The 16,061-nt window shown below is 52.0% G+C and overlaps 1 protein-coding gene across 1 annotated transcript in view; it reads right to left on the reverse strand.

Moving 5' to 3' along the window:
* Nucleotides 1-308: 308 nt before the first annotated feature.
* Flt4 (fms related tyrosine kinase 4) overlaps nucleotides 309-16,061 on the reverse strand; it is a 42,554-nt gene continuing 26,801 nt past the window's right edge. The window contains exons 18-30 of the mRNA XM_026780990.1: nucleotides 15,782-15,886; nucleotides 15,347-15,460; nucleotides 15,060-15,148; nucleotides 14,805-14,952; nucleotides 13,931-14,025; nucleotides 13,431-13,553; nucleotides 11,694-11,805; nucleotides 10,099-10,198; nucleotides 8,943-9,048; nucleotides 8,095-8,243; nucleotides 6,598-6,718; nucleotides 4,715-4,800; nucleotides 309-2,132 (exon numbers count right to left, since the gene is read on the reverse strand). Of these exons, the coding sequence (XP_026636791.1) occupies nucleotides 1,934-2,132; nucleotides 4,715-4,800; nucleotides 6,598-6,718; nucleotides 8,095-8,243; nucleotides 8,943-9,048; nucleotides 10,099-10,198; nucleotides 11,694-11,805; nucleotides 13,431-13,553; nucleotides 13,931-14,025; nucleotides 14,805-14,952; nucleotides 15,060-15,148; nucleotides 15,347-15,460; nucleotides 15,782-15,886 (1,547 nt within the window). The 3' untranslated portion in view covers nucleotides 309-1,933. The remainder of the gene's footprint in view (nucleotides 2,133-4,714; nucleotides 4,801-6,597; nucleotides 6,719-8,094; nucleotides 8,244-8,942; nucleotides 9,049-10,098; nucleotides 10,199-11,693; nucleotides 11,806-13,430; nucleotides 13,554-13,930; nucleotides 14,026-14,804; nucleotides 14,953-15,059; nucleotides 15,149-15,346; nucleotides 15,461-15,781; nucleotides 15,887-16,061) is intronic.

Here is a 16,061-nt window from a genome sequence, read left to right on the forward strand (position 1 = left end):
CGTGCCTGGAGCTGAGCCTTCTGCTGGTGCTCAAGGGGCAACACGTGACTTTGGTAGGTGGCAAGAAAGCACTACTTTACATTATAGATGAAGTAAGGATTAGGAGAACGTGTGTGTAAGCAAACTGGTGTAGACAGAGTAGGTGAAAGCTGAGCAGGCAATCTAATGTCTCGTCAGCGCCCTCTGCTGGCAGTTTCTGGGAATGTGAGCAAGGGGACCGCGCCATGGTTCCTTTGAGCCCAGAGGCCTTTTTGGACTATATATGGTGAAGACCAGAATTTGACAGACAGCTTATTCAGAATCCATTCATTATAACTCAAAGACTGGCATCAAATTTATTATTATCTTTCGTTAAATATCTTAGATCATTTCAGAGAACACTGCCTGAAAGGGCAGAGTATGTTTTTCTTCCCCAGTACATTTTGTATGTTTGTAGTTACAAGGCAGGAGAGATGACACAGACAGGTGATACACACGTGGGGGAGGGGTGAGAAGGGCTCTGCGCCCCCATTGTAGCCTTTGGTCCTCTGAGAGAAACAGTCTCTCTGCTTCCATGAGGCAAGCTTGAGACTCAATCCCACAGACAGGTGAGATGTGGAGGAGTGGGGGTGGGGGAGGCCCACAGGGGACAAAGAAGACAAGAGTCATACATGCATCCAACATATCATAGAGGAACAATACATTGAGTGGGGGAGGGTCTGCCGAGCAAGCCCCTGCTTGCTGTATGGTCGCCTGTCCTGCAAGCGCTCTTGCGGGGGGGTGGAGCTGGGATTGATGGGACTCTGCAGGTTGGGCAGTTTGAGCCAGGCTGGAGGGGTTCTGGGCAGGAAGGCCCCAGCTTCCATGGCGCAGTCTCTCAGGACGAAGGTTTGATTTGTTCAGGTGTCAGGATCAGGTATAAGTATAGGTTTAGCAGAAGGCAGGGGCCTCCAAGGGACCTGGGGACATGGAGCGATGGCTGAATGGCCCTGGGCCATGTGGTCCTCTGTGCCGGCACCCAAAGCCTTCCTTGACAGAATCCACAGATCCAGGCCCTAGCAGAAAGACCCAAGCAAGGGTTTCTCAGGTTCTGGGCCATGCACATGGAGCCTGGGAGACTTCAGGAGAGAGACCGAGAGCTGTAGTGACAGGTGTGCCATGATGGCCCTTCAGGTAGCTGCTGGGGACTGAGATTCAGAAGGACTGTCCTCGGGCTCCTTTCCCACACGACTCTTTGATGAGTATACTCTTCACAGCAGCGCCTGGTCTTCTGATAATAAAAAAATGGATCTTCTCAGCACTCGGGCAGAGGTGCTGCTTCGCTGTGGGGTCTCTCATTGCACACAGTTGCCACGGGCTAGTGAGTATTTAGAGGACTTCTCCATTCATCCTTCCGGGCTTTGAGGTGGAAATGCGATCAGCTCTCTTCAGCCCTGATGGGCCAGGAGAAAGAAACGGGAAGACGGATGGAAGTGGGGGACTTCAAGTCGGGGAGGGGAGGGGACTTCAAGTGGGGGGGGGATCATGTTTGGACCAGGACGTGGAGGCTGTGGTCTAACTCGACCTGGATCCACTGTGTGACTCTCAGACGCATGTATTCTTTATCAGAATCCTGTTACCCACCGGCGTGATCAAAGCAGGTGCCGGAGGAGTGCCTACCCGAGGGCCAGCATCTGTGAACGCTGAGCTACCAGGCAGCTGAACTGTGAGGGTGAGGATGACTGTCTGATGAAGGGCGCAGGGGTGGTGCAGAGTTCAAGGGAGCCCTTGTGTCTGAGCGTGACTCTTCCTGGCTAGGAAGACGGTAGAGGGGGGATAGAAAACTCCTCCAGAGCTGGAGTTAGAGATGAATGCCCAGTCTGGGCCTCCAGCCTTGCTCTGCTAGGGATGTCCTCCAGACCAGTCGCCAGGGCCTGGTTTCAGCAGTGGGTAGGAGGCCTTGCCGAGTGTTTCCTTAATAGCCATTGTCTGTGAAGAATGGGGAGCCGGAAGATGGTGAGCATTCATCTTCTTTACAAGGCTGGGAGACCTCCCCGTACTCGCTGTTGTAAAACACCTTGCCTCCTTGTGCCCCTTGGGTGGGCCGCCGACGCCTCCCCTGGGGGTCAGGGTGTCCTCTGGGGATATCCATGTGCTGGCCAGGACCTTTACAGCTGCCGAGACAGGAAGGGTGGTCTTAATAAGCAAAGTGAGGAGGACCCCGAGTCAGGGTCTGATTGGAATCACCAGACACAGCAGAGCGTGGCGCAGGCACAGATGTTCTGAGGTGCAGATTTGGCATCAGCCAGCACAGCAGCCAGATCTGATGTGACAATTTTCCTGCCCCAAGCCCAGACACAGGGCCTCGGAAATGGCAGAAAGAGCTCTCTCCAGCCTCAGCTTTCCCTGTTTAATAAAGATCCTTCTGCGTTCCTGTTTTAGTTTTGCAGTAACTTTGGATGGAGAGAATATGTGTTTTTCTCTTTGTGAACACTCATGCTGGAGTTTCCTACACCAGAAGTAGCAGGTTGACCCCCTGCAAGGGTTATCACGGTTCCTAAGCGGGAAAGTCAATCCTCAGTGCCACTGTGTGGCACGATGATTTGGTTCCAGCAATGGACTGATGTCAGAGAAACTGGGGTCCTCTTTCACACTGCTCTTACATTGCTGTGGGGTCACGCTACAAGAAGGACCCCACCAGACCCCGGGGACCCTACCTTCAGACTTCTCAGCCTCGAAGGACATCAACTCCACTTTTGCTCCCTCTAAGCCGCTCAGGCTCAGGTTTGCATGACAGCAGCAGAAGGTAAACTGAGACTGGTGGCTTCCTAGGTTCCCTCATCCCAAAGCGCCATCCCAGACCCACATCTTTAGTTTCACCGCAGGTCCCCTTGATTGCATCCTTTCCAAAACCTCTACCGTCCTGCTCCATAGCAACACCACAGCCAGCACTTTCCGTGCGGTCCTGCAGCCTGATCCAAACCTACATCTCTCAAGCTCGCCTTCCACCCATGGAGGAACAGGGTTCTGCAGAGTGTGGAGTCTGCATCCTGAAGGGCCATTTGAAAAAACAAATGATATAATTGGAGTTGATGAAGAGTGTGGCCCAAGGGTTAAAAAAAAAGTGGGAAGGACCTGGGCCAGTCAACTCCCTCTTCCTCCTAAGACTTCGCCCATCCACAGCCTGTCATTCCTCAGCACCTGCCCAGTGAAATGCTACTCCTTTTAAGAGTTCATCCTGATGCATTTCCAGGGAAACCTGTGCAAACTGGAGCGCCCTCTGCTGCTGTCCTGGTGAACTGCAGCTTCTGCAATAAATGTTTCCTCTTCCTCCTCTTCTAGCCTCTTCCCCTAGGCTCTCTTCTTCTGAATTATGAACATCATCTTACTTCTGTAGGGTCATTATCTTATCTTTCAGAACTTTCTTCTTCCCTCATCACCAGGCAGCAATCCCCTCCAGTTCACCAACCTCTCTGAAGCAATGCCTTCCCAAGATAGCTGCTTCTGGAGCTTCAGACTTGGGCCAGGGTCTTTGCTCTTCTCTGTTAAGCTTAGCCTTCTCCACTGTTTACTGTCTGTGTGGCACATGCTTTCATGGGACTATCCCCAACTGGCCCTCTTACTGTGGCTTGGGCCTGGTTCTGTTTAGCATGATATGTCAAGAACACACACCCAAACACACATACACACACAGATGCAGGAATACACACACACAGAGACAGAGAGACATACACACATACATAGACATACATACACACATATAGACACAAATGCATATACAGATACACAAAGACACAGACACACATGGGCACAGATACACACACACATAGACATACATATATATACACATACATATATACACAGTCACATACACACCCACACAGATATACTCACACAAAGACACATATACAGATACACACAGAGATACAGACACAAATACACACAGACACAAATACACAGAGACACAAACACACATAGAGACACAGACACACACACACATACACAGACACACATAGACACAGAGACACAGACACACACACATAGACATACATATATACACACAGACACAGTCACATAGACACACATACACACCCACACAGACACATTCACACAGAGACACATACACAGATACACACAGAGATACGGACACAAATACACACCGACACAAACACACATAGAGACACAGACACACACACAGACACACACACACATACACAGACACACAGAGACACAGACAAACACACATAGACATACATATATACACACAGACACAGTCACATAGACACACATACATACCCACACAGACACATTCACACAGAGACACATACACAGATACACACAGAGATACGGACACAAATACACACCGACACAAACACACATAGAGATATAGACACACACACAGACACACAGACACACAGACACACACACACACACACACACACTTCCTCAGGTACATCACAGGCATGAGCCGAGTGCCTTCATTCTAGCTCCTCAAGGAACCATCTGTTTAAGGAAGTGTGGAGATTTGGATTTCCGCCGTCATCATCCCCTTTGGTGGTGGGAAGTGGGGCAGGGCACTGGGTGGAGCAGTGATTTGGGTCTCAGAGACACTCACTTTGAAAACACAGAGAAAATGGGAGGAGGCACAAAATCTTTCCGGCAAGAGTGCAGGAGCACTGCCTGGCCCCCGCTGCACTAGCAGGCGCCCGCTCAGGGCCCTCCCGAGGATGGCATGCCCACTTCTGGAGGCCCTTACCTGAAGCTGCCTTCTTGTCTATGCCTGCTCTCTATCTGCTCAAACTCCTCCGAGGCCAGCACCATCCCGCTGTCTGTCTGGTTATCCTGTGGGGAGAGAACCAGCCAAACCTGTGGGCCACGTGTGAGGCTCTCTCGCAGGGCAGCTGCGTCCCAGCCTGGCCAGGTGTCGAGGAACCTGAGCCTTGCTGGCCTTATACCTATATCTATGGGGACTGGTATATCTATGGGGACCGAGTTAGGCCAGTCGTTTCCAGCCCAACAGAATGTGTAGAGAGGGCCACATCTCTGACACACAGTGAGAAACTATGGCCTTGGTGGAGGTCTGGAGGGGAGGAGCTGTGTCTGGTCCGTGGGACACTCCAGACCGGAGGGCAACAGGCTGAGCGTGCACTCATTCTGAGTCCCCTAGGAGGCAAGAGCTGGAATGTCAGACCTATTCCCAAAGGTCTTCACTGAGTGCGGAAGACGTAAGCCTAGGTATCTGTGGCCTTCTCAAGGGCCCCTTCCTGAAGACCCTATCACCCCCGCTTCTCGGGCCACAGCTCACTGTGTCCAGGATCCATGGCCCTGTTGGATGGAATCAGGTCTGAAGCTGTAGCACTGACCCCAAGCCCTCAGCCACCTGAGTTCAGGCTTCGAGAGCCAGGCTCATCAGTTACAAACAGACACACTTGTTGAGTGTCACAGAGCCTCACCACATGTGACCTGATCTGAGGACATAAGGTGTCCACGACTGAGTGGACACCCTGCAAACTTCCTGCAAAAATCCTAACCTCTCTCAATGACACTTGTGCTCTCTGGGTTAGCGGTGCCAACCACCACCCGCAGGGTCTTCTGTGGCCTAGGCAGTTGGAATGTGAGCTCTCTGCCCCCATTCACATATATGTATATATATATGAATATATATGAATGTCACATTGTGTATCTGAAGGTCAGAGAACAATTTGGAGTCAAATTAACTCTTTCCACCATTTGGAAGGGATTGAACTCAGGGTTGTAAGCTTGTCCATTGAGCTGTCTCACTGACTCCAAGTTTCTCTCTCTCTCTCTCTCTCTCTCTCTCTCTCTCTCTCTCTCTCTCTCTCTTTCCTTAAAAGCCATGGTTTCTACACAGCTGGGATAAAATGGGCAGGGAGGCCACATGTGAGAATGACCAGCAGCTGAGAGAGGAGAACTTGGAGTGACCACCAAGATGCAGAAGAGCTTACGGTGTTCCCTGGGCTTGATATTTTCAAGGTCTTTCCCAAGGAGGCACCGTCACGCCTGTGTACTGTGACCTGACTCACGGTAGGTGAGCGACTACCAGCCAAGGTGCCGTCAACAGAGGATGGAACAGAAAAATGTGGTGTGTGCACACAATGGGGTTTTATTCAGCCACAGAGAAGAATAAAACACTTTTCTTTGCAGGAAACGAGTAGAATTGGAGGAGACCACGTTAAGTGAAATAAGCCGCACAGAAAGATGAGTACGGCATGTTCTCTCACGTGGAAGCTAAAAAACGGTTGACCTGGAAGTAGAACAGCCATTAGTAGAGGTTGGGAAAAGGGAGAGGAAGTAGATAAAGGGAGGCTGAATATTTTTTTTTGTTGTTGCTGTTTTGAGACAGGGTTTCTCTGTAGCTTTGGAGCCTGTCCTGGAACTAGCTTTTGTAGACCAGACTGGCCTCGAACTCACAAAGATCCTCCTGCCTCTGCCTCCTGAGTGCTGGGATTAAAGGCGTGTGTCACCACGGCCGGGCAGGAAGCTGAATTTTATTAGTGCATTCTAGATGCACGTCTTGAAATATCATTGCATCTATTAATATGTACAATTTACAAATTAATAAAAAATGAAAATACTTTAGAAGTCTTGCTTGCTTTTCCTCCCTCCACCTGCTCTTACCACGGAGGCTTTGTAGGTTGTAGGGGTCATGGGGAATTCTTCAAACGTCTTCATCCTGGAGGAACCTGGAGTCTGAGTCCCTCTGGTCAGGCACCCAGGAAAGGACACACAATTGTAATATCTGTGGGGAGGACACAGAAGGTTCTGATGAATTCATCCTAGCTTCTCCCATCGCTCAGGCTGCTTCTCTTCACAATGAGAAAGGCCTTCCAGCTAGAGGCAGAGTATGGGCGGGGCCTAGGTCCAAGATCTGGACTGGTCCTCAGATTCCACGCTGGTGCCATGGCACAGCTCAGCTGACCTTGGCATGCCCCTCCTCACTCCTTCCCTGCACTGCTTTTTCTCTCCTGCAGAAGAGAACTGAATCCAGTGTTGGGGCCCTGCTGTGGGAGGGGAGGGAGTAGCTACCCCCAGGCTGAGCATGGTATGGAGTCCAGTGGCAGGTATGACCTTTTCCTCAGAATGGGCTACTGGGATGAGGCAGGCCATTTTCCTGTTATTAATTACTGACTGCCCTGCCCACATATGCACTGTGTGCACAGTGTCAGTGTGCACAGGGTGCTGGGGGGCTTGGTGAATGCAGTCTGGCAAGCACCAACTTGCTGTTCTGTCCCCAGGCATGTCGTTGCCCTGAGCATAGGGGACAGGAGATGCACATGAGGCAGGAGTCCTGGAGTCCCAGCCTCTGTCATGCTGGCGAGAACGTGAATGGAACAATCTAGTAGGGGTGTAAACAGCCAAGTGTAAGAGACCTTGGACCCAGAGTTCTAGAAACAGGTTGTTTCACTCCTGGGATATGGTGAGTGTGTGGTCTTCACTGCTCTGAGGGCCTTGTCCATGGTCCTGGGGACAAACTCTGGAGAAGAAACAGCAATTGCACCCTAGTAGGTATCTTGGCCCAAACACAGCTACTCTGTGTCCACAAAGAAAAAAATGCTCAAGATGGATGCTCTCTTGAAAGTGGGATGAAGGAGAGAGAAACAGATTTGGAGGGGGCCGGTCCTGTGGTTTGGATATGGTTAGAGTGTGTCGCCAAGGTCCGTGTGCTAGAAGTTTCATCCCCCATGTGGGGACACAGAGGTGTGGCCGAGTGCATGGGAGCACCAGCCTCAGAACGTTGGCCCTCAAGATGCTGAGATACTGTAAGAAGAGCAGCGAGGGCCTCTGGCTCCCTCTGGCTCCCGTTCTCACCACAAGCTTTCTTCTTCATGTGCTTCTGCTATCATGATACCACCTGCCACGATGCTCTCTCCAGAGATAAGCAAATGTTCTTCAGTCTCCATTGATGGGAACTGAATGGGCCTCTTTTCTTTTTAGAGCTTCCAGCCTCAGGCATTTTGTTACAGCAATGGGCTAAGACGCTCATGGGAGGAGACTGTAAGTTGTAACTCAAGTCACTGTAAGTTGCTCTCCCTTGAGGACTCATAAAACATGACGTATCTCCAAACCGCTGTCACCATCAGACCCATGCCCAGCCCTGGGGAGAGAGACACCGACCTGGCTGCCAGGCTGTGGCAATGCAGACTGGGTGGACTACTCTCGGCGTCGGCTTCGGTGATGTGCAGAGCTGTGGTGGATGCCTGCATGAAGCCACCCTCCTCCGAGCTCTGAGAACTGTGCAGGGCCATGCATTCCTCTTCCTCCTCCTGGCAGGAACGCGAGAAGTTTCCAGGGTCAGAGGCTACCCCATGCCCACCCTCAGTCTTAACGCTGCACTCAGGACTACTGTGGTCTCAACCTCGGCCACAGGGTCGGGATTGGGTTGTGCTTGTGATCTAGTATTCCGAGGATTAAGTGCGTCTATGGTGGGCCCTAGCACACTTTAATGTCCACAGCAGGCCAAGCGTGAAGGTTGCTAGATGCCTGCTGGGCTGGCCTTGTTCAGTTCTTCCAACCGCCCTTCCAGGTCCAGGTAAGTGGGACAGGACAGGCCTCAGCGGGCATTCTCGAGTCAGGTTCTAGAGCATAAGGTATCAGTCCCAAGCTGCTGCTTCTGGGAAGGGAGACATGGAGGATATACAAGTCCAGTGTTTTTGTGCTCAGGGGTGCCAGGAGGTAAATTTGCTACCATTGTGTTTGAGGATTGCATTGCCTTGCAGGCTCTGACCATCGATGTGTATGGCAGCTAGAGCAGCCCCTGGTGATGTTTGCCCAGCTTTATGTTGAATGAGATGGAGCTGTGGGCAGTGGGAGGATAGGCCCGTGGACTTGAGGTCAGACATGTATGACCCTTGCTTGGTAACTGACAGGTGGCCAGGGCTTAGAGGGACTTAGAAAGACAGACGGGGCAGGAACTCAGGATTGGGCCATGGGTTGCAGCAGGAAAGGACAAAGATGGGGCTCACCTGCCAGCCTCCGCCCTGGAGCAGGTCTCCCAGGATCTCCACTAGCTCGGAGAAAGCCGGCCTCTCTTTAGGGTCTCCAGACCAGCAGCTCTGCATGATGTGGCATCTGTGGGTTGCAGCTGGCTGTTGACCTGTGGTCTGAGGGCACTATGACCCTCCCACCAGCTGACCCTGTCACTCTTGAATCGCCTGGGTCATTACGGCAATTTGGATAGGCAGTGTGTCCCCCTAAGGTTCATGTAATGGGAACTTGGTCCCTAGAATAGTTGACCACAGTGGAGGTGATGGACCTTACAGAGATGGGACCCGCTGAGAGATCAAGGGGTCTCATGACTGGATTAATGCTCGTCTTGAGGGGTGGGGTCTCCTGAGAGCAGGCACTTGTTTCCTGTCTCATTATGTGATCTGTCACTTTCATGTGCTCCCGGGATGATGCCATCTGCTATACTGGGGTGCAGACAGCAGGCCCCCATCAGAGCTGAGTTAGACAAAGGGGTGTGTGTGTCTGCTTTTGAACTTCCAAAATTGAGCTACAGAACCCTCCCCTGCTCCTTATTAAGTGTCCTGTGTCCAGTATGCTATAGAAACACAAAATGGACTGAAGTCTGTCCATTTGTTCTGCTGTTTCTACTTCAGATTTAGTACTGACTGTCTCTCCTGCCTGTCCCCATCCTTCTCTAGACATTTTCAGTCCCTAAAGCGTTTCTAGTGCTTCTCAGGTGCTCCCAGAGTGTCTGTGTCCCATCTCATTATGTGACTATCATCAGCGTGTGTCCTCGGGGGCGGGGACCTGGCCTGCTTTATGGGCTCCGGGTTTCCTGAGGATGACCCAGCAGCGGGTCCAGGATTGGGGGATGTTAGTGGATGGATCAGTGCTGGAGTGAGACGTGTCTACCACAGATGTCATGTCCCTATGCCACCCCCTGCCTGCCTGCTCTCCTTTCTGGGCTTGACTACCATCCCCTGCCCCACAACTCCATGCCCTCCTTCCCTTGAGTGTCCCCATGCCTTCCCTGAGACAGTACTCCATTCATGGAGACTTCTCTTTCTGCCTTCCATCTCGAGATCTGCACCAGCTCTCCCCATTCCCCATGGCTGCGCACTTTTCCCTCGATGCCTGTCCCCCAACAATTGGGTGGCCGGCCAGGAGACTCACATGGCAGGAGTGGCCAGCTCTGGGGCCCTCATTCGCGTGCCATCCTTCAGCCGCTGGCAGAACTCCTCGTTGATCTGCACCCCAGGGTACGGAGAGGCCCCTGATGGGAGAAAAGTGGTGGGGTGGGTGGGGTGGGGAGCAGTCTGCCCTCTGTTCAGTCCGGCCTATCTTTTTCTTTTTTTCAAGACAGGGTTTCTCTGTAGCTTTGGAGTCTGTCCTGACTCACTCTCTAGACCAGGCTGGCCTTGAACTCATGAAGATCTGTCTGCCTCTGCCTCCCGAGTGTTGGGGTTAAAGGTGTGTGCCACCACCATCTGGCAAGCCCAGCCTATTTTGTCTCTTCCTCTCTTCTACATTGCTGCTGGTGTCAATATGATGTCTCTACTCAGGGGCTGGGCTAGCTGCTAGGCGCCCCCTTCTAGTTTTTCCTCTAGTTAAAAGAGGCTGAATGGGGCCAGAGAAATGTCTCAGCAGTTAGGAACACTTGCTGCTCAGTCATGAAGACAAGAATTCGCATCCCAACACCTAGGTCATAAGCTGGGTATGGGGCACATGCCTGTAACCCCAGATCCAAACAAGGCAGAGACAGGAGCATCACTGGGGATTGCTGGCTTCTAGAATAGCTAAGAAAATGCCAGCCTAGTTCTTGGGTTTACCCTGCCTCAGAGGAACAGACAGAACACCTGATGTCCTTTTCTGACCTCCAAGGGCACGCGCACAAGCACATGTACCCATGTAACCCACACACAGATGTGCATATTCTCTCTCTCCCACCACATAAACAGACAAACAAATAAATCTTTAAAATAGGATTGGTGAAATTGCTTGTTTGCTAGGGTACCACGAGCACCCACATAGTCAACGTGGGTTGTGAGACTAGTTCCTGGGATAGGGGTACAGCCTCACAGAACCTGTTCAACAAAGTCTGGAACTTCCCAGAATCTTCCCCGCTCCTGTTTTTAGTAACAGTGTTTCGAGACTGCCATTCAGTGACACTGATGTTTTGCTCATCGCCCTCTTCCACCCTCCAGGAGGCCTTCACCCTGTTCCCATGTGGGATTTGTGTAAGCAGGTGTAACTGGATGCGGTGGTTTACGGTTTGCCGGAGAATGGCCCCCAAAAGCTCATATATTTGAATGCTTGGCCACCAAGGAGCTGAACTGTGTGAAATGATTACAAGGACTGGGAGGTGTGTCTTTGTTGGAGGAAATGTGTCACTGGGGGTTGCCTTTGAGGTTCCAAAAGCCCATGCCAGGCCCCAGTCTTTCTCAGTCTGCTGCCTAAGGACCAGGATGTAGCTCCCAGCTAGTTCTCCAGCACCTTGCCCGTCTTCATGCCACATGCTCCCACCATGATGATAATGGACTACCAACTAAAACTGTAGGTAAACCCCCAACCAAATGCTTTCCTTTATAAGAGCTGCCTTGGTCATTGTTTCTCTTCACAGCAATAGAACTGAGTGAGTACTGAACCACTTGCCTCAGAAGGCCCTGAGCTAGTAGATCCACACACAGCTGCAGTTGTATGACCAGCCTGCCCCCCGAGACAGGTGATCCCCTTCCCTCTCCTGGGGTGGCACCTTGCCCTTTACTCACCCAGGGAGAAAATCTCCCACAGCAGCACTCCGAAGGACCACACATCACTCTGCGTGGTGTACACCTTATCGAAGATGCTCTCAGGGGCCATCCATTTCAGAGGCAGTCGGGCCTGAGTGGTGGAGGGGAGAGAGATGAGGCCAAACACCAGGATAGCCATGACCCCGAGTTCTTTCTGTTCCTCTCTTCGCCCTCTCTTTTTTTTAAAATATTTATTTATTTATTTATTTATTTATTTATTAAGCATACAATGTACTGTTGGCAAGGAAGGCACCAGGTCTCATTACAGATGGTTGTGAGCCACCACGTGGTTGCTGGGAATTGAACTCGGCACCTCTGGAAGAGCAGCCAGTGCTCTTACCCTCTGAGCCATCTCTCCAGCCCCTCTTTGCCCTCTCTTTCTCTCTCTCCCTCACTTGTTCTACCTCTCCCCCCTCCCTTCCCTTTTTATCTTTCTCCCCTCTCTTCCCAAGAGTTGTCCTTTGTTCCCAGATATTTTCATCTTCTTTACCTCTCTCTCCATCTCCCTCCCCATCACCTTTTCTATTCTCTCTCACTGTCCCCTCTCTTCTTCTGTCTCTCTCTCTCTCCTCTCCTCTCCTCTCCTCTCCTCTCCTTTTCTCTCTGCTCCTCTCCTTCTCCCTCTCCCTGCTCTTTCTTGAACTTGTCATCCTCCTGCCTGCTCCTTTTTAGTTCAGGCATGCATCCCCACAGTCTGCTTCTGAGGGTGGATCTTGTATCTGCCCCTCTAGTTGGAGAGACTTAACTCAGCCTCCTGCGGGAATGTATCACGCACACCACCAATATTCCCTCTTGACAAACGATAATCAACTCACTTTGTCCCCACAGCAGAAGCAGATTTCTCATTCCCTCTTCCTCAAGCTCTTAATGATGCTTCCCCATTATCTGTCTCCTTCCATCTTATGGCTGCATCTGGGAACCCATCCAGACTGTTCTCTGCATCCAACTAGTGTTGTCAGTCCCTTCTCCTGACAGCTTATAGGAGGGGGGAGGCAGAAATGCATACCTATTTCCTCCCTGCATTTGCTTCCCACACCTGTGAGTCAGCATGAAGGACAAAAGCCTTCTGTGGGGTTGCCACTCTGGATAGGGTGGCCATCACACCACACCCTGGACTCCCCCCATCTCCAACCACCTTTCTTCTTCTCCCTGGCATAACACCTCACTCAGCTATGCTCACTCATTCAAGCACCCTTCTCGGAGCTCTGCCAGTAACCCTGCCATTGTGTCTGGGGCCTGTCTGACGGATTATCTAGCATAGGTTAATTGAGATGGGAAGACCCACCCTAAATGTGGGCTGTACTATTCTGTGTGCATGGGTCCCAGGCTAAATACAAAAGAGAAAAAGAAGGGAGAAGCAAGGCCACCATTGAGAAGTGGAAGGAAACCAAGCTTAGCTGGGCACAAGCGCTCATCACTCTCTCCTTCCTAACTGACTCCGTATGAGCAGCAGCCCCCTGTTCTGGACACTACGCCATCTATATCACAAAGTATCCCCTGGAGCTTTTAAGCCAAAACAAACTCTTCCTCAAGTTGATTTTGTCCAGTGTTTCATATAAGCAACAAGACAAGCAACCAGCACACTTGGTGAGCTCCTAGGAAGAGTGCTTCTCCCAGCAGCTGGGCATGAAGCCTGGCAGACCAAGTGGACAGTTGGCCTGTGTTCCCCCCTCCCCCCCGACTCCGAGTCCCCTGCCTCTCATGGCCTGCACTCACGCTGCCTTTTCGGACATAGTCAGGGTCTTTGTAGATGTCTCGGGCAAGCCCGAAGTCGCAGATCTTCACTATGTCACTTTCTGACAGGAGGATGTTCCGAGCAGCCAGGTCTCTGTGGATGCACTAGGGGCGAAGGGATGGAGGTGGTAGTGAGTTTGGCTTCAGTCCCCTGAGCAGCATCTCAGCCTAGAGCTCTGAGGCACTGTAGGTACACCCTGCCCTGCCTGCATCTTGCTCATTTGGAGAGAGATTAATGGGAAAAGACATATGGGATTGAGGTGAAGTGAGTTAGGGACTCAGACATGCTGATTCTATGACCGATGCTTAGCCTGGAGACCTGGGGCAGGGGATTCCTTGCTTTGGGCTGAGTTTCCTCCAAAATGGGATAGATCTGAAGTGGTCCCAAGGCCACTGTGGAGTAAAATTACAACCAGGCATATCTGTACCAAGGGCTGTGTACCCTTCTCTGAAAAGGACCTGGTCGGGTTCTGGGGACCTGCCTTGCGGGAAGCCAGGAACTCCATTCCGCGGGCCACCTGGAAACTGTAGCAGACAAGATCTTCCATGGTCAGTGGGCTCAGCCATAGGTCCTCAGCTGCACGGAAGGAGAGGAGCTCAGGAGGTGCTTCTACAGTAGTTCATCTTCCATCTCCACTCCAATATTAACATTAGTGCACCCACCCCTGACCATGGCTCTCCTGGCCAGGCCCCAGAGACTCCAGACACTAGACACCCTGTTTATACCTGTTACCTTCATGATCTCTGGGGCATCAACTCTTGCACCCGCTATTTGGCTTTGTAGCCCTCCCTGACCCTGTCCTGTGATACCAAGTTAAACTTCATTGCCTGCCTCTTGGGTGTTTGATGTGGGATTCCCCTCTGTATCCTGTGAATACCATTGGTTAATAAAGAAGGTGCTTTGGACTTATTGCAGCGCAGAATAGGGCAAGGTGGAAATTCCAAGCAGCTAGAGGAGGAAAGAGTAGGCAGAGTCAAAGAGAAGTCGTGTAGCCGCTACAGGAGACAGACTCCAGACCCTGGACGGAATCTTACCCGTTGGCCACAACCATGTGGTGATACACAGATTAATAGAAATGGGTTAATATAAGATAAAAGAGTTAGTCAATAAGAAGCATGAGCTAAAAGGCCAAACAGTTGTAATAATATAGTTTCAGTGTGATTATTTCGGGTCTGAGCCGCTGGGAAAACGAACAAGCAGCCTCTGCCTACAGGTGTCTTCCTCTTATGAAGCAGAGGCTTACAGTTCTTCCATTGAAGATCCTGCACCGAGTGTCGCAGGCTAAGTTATCCCTGGGCGCCAGCTGCGAGACTTTGGGCCAGGCAGACACAGGCAAGAGGATGCCAATTTCTTACCTTCTTGGACAAGGGGGGCCCTCCGTGCTCCTCCCTTGCCCATTAGGAGCCGCGTGAGCAGGGCCCTGTCGCTGTTTCCAGGTCTCCTATCAGCCTTGGCGCCTTCTACCATAGCGCGGAAGCGCCTGCGTTGTTCGGGAGACTTCTCCTGCCAAAGCGAAGTGTAAAGCTAGTCTGCTTTTCATCTTGGACTTCTATCCGCAGCCCACCATGGTGTTAACTGCGCTCTAGCAACAGGCTGGTGTGCCTACTTACCGCGTAGGGGCTAAACGTATCCCGTTTGGCACGCAAGAAGTTGGAGAGGTTGCCGTACTTGCAAAATTCCACGATCACCATTAGGGGGCCTATGACACGGCAGAGAGAAGCCAGGCACTTGGTGATGCCCGCAGAGCAGCGGCACTGCCCCTCTGCGGACCATCCTTGCTGTACCCTGCCCGGCTCCAACGTGGGCCCACCCGAGGACCCACATGGCTCCTCCCACCTGTAGTGAAAGTGCAGCGCCCACTGCCCGGTCCTTTCCCCAGGGCATCTCATTTCCATACCATTCGGCTTGGTGCACGCCCCCAGGAGGTTGACCACATTGAGGTGGTTACCGATGTGAATTAGGATCTTGAGCTCTGACATCAGGGCACGGTGCTCGCTGGCAGTAGCGCCATCTGGGGGAGACAAAGAGGGGCGTGGCACAATGCCAAACCTGTCCTGGGACTTTTCCCAATTTGCTCAACCCTCCTGAGACACTGCCTTAGCAAAAACGTGCTCAGTGCTGGTGCTGGGAGTGCGGGCTGCGCTGGGGCCCTGGTACGTGCTGCTGACCCTAGAGAGGCAGAGGGTTCAGGCAGAGGCTTGGATTGATTCCCTTTGCCTTTCTATGGAATCGTGGCTGGGACTGTAGCTCTGTTTTCCTTCTTGCCCTTGGATCGCCGTCCCAACCCGGAGACCCCCCCCCCCCCAGTCCCTTCTACCCGCGAGCCCCGCACCTTTCAGCATCTTCACGGCCACGGTATCACAGTTGCTGCCTTTGTTGATGCCGAAAGCTGAGGCTTCTACCACCTTCCCAAAAGCCCCGTGGCCTAGGACTCTCCCTGTGGAGGCAGGGGGTCAGCTCCAGGTGAGCTGTATAGGGGTCGAGGGTGTGAGGATGGAGAAGGATGGACAGCAGGGGTGACCTGTCCCAAGAGCTTGGGGCAGAAGGAAAATGGAAGCCTCTCTGCCAAACAGGAAGGGAGTAGGGAGTGGAGTCTTAGAGAGGGAAAGCTG

This window comes from Microtus ochrogaster, chromosome 7, assembly GCF_000317375.1.
Source record: "Microtus ochrogaster isolate Prairie Vole_2 chromosome 7, MicOch1.0, whole genome shotgun sequence".
In the NCBI taxonomy this organism is placed as follows: Eukaryota; Metazoa; Chordata; class Mammalia; order Rodentia; family Cricetidae; genus Microtus; species Microtus ochrogaster.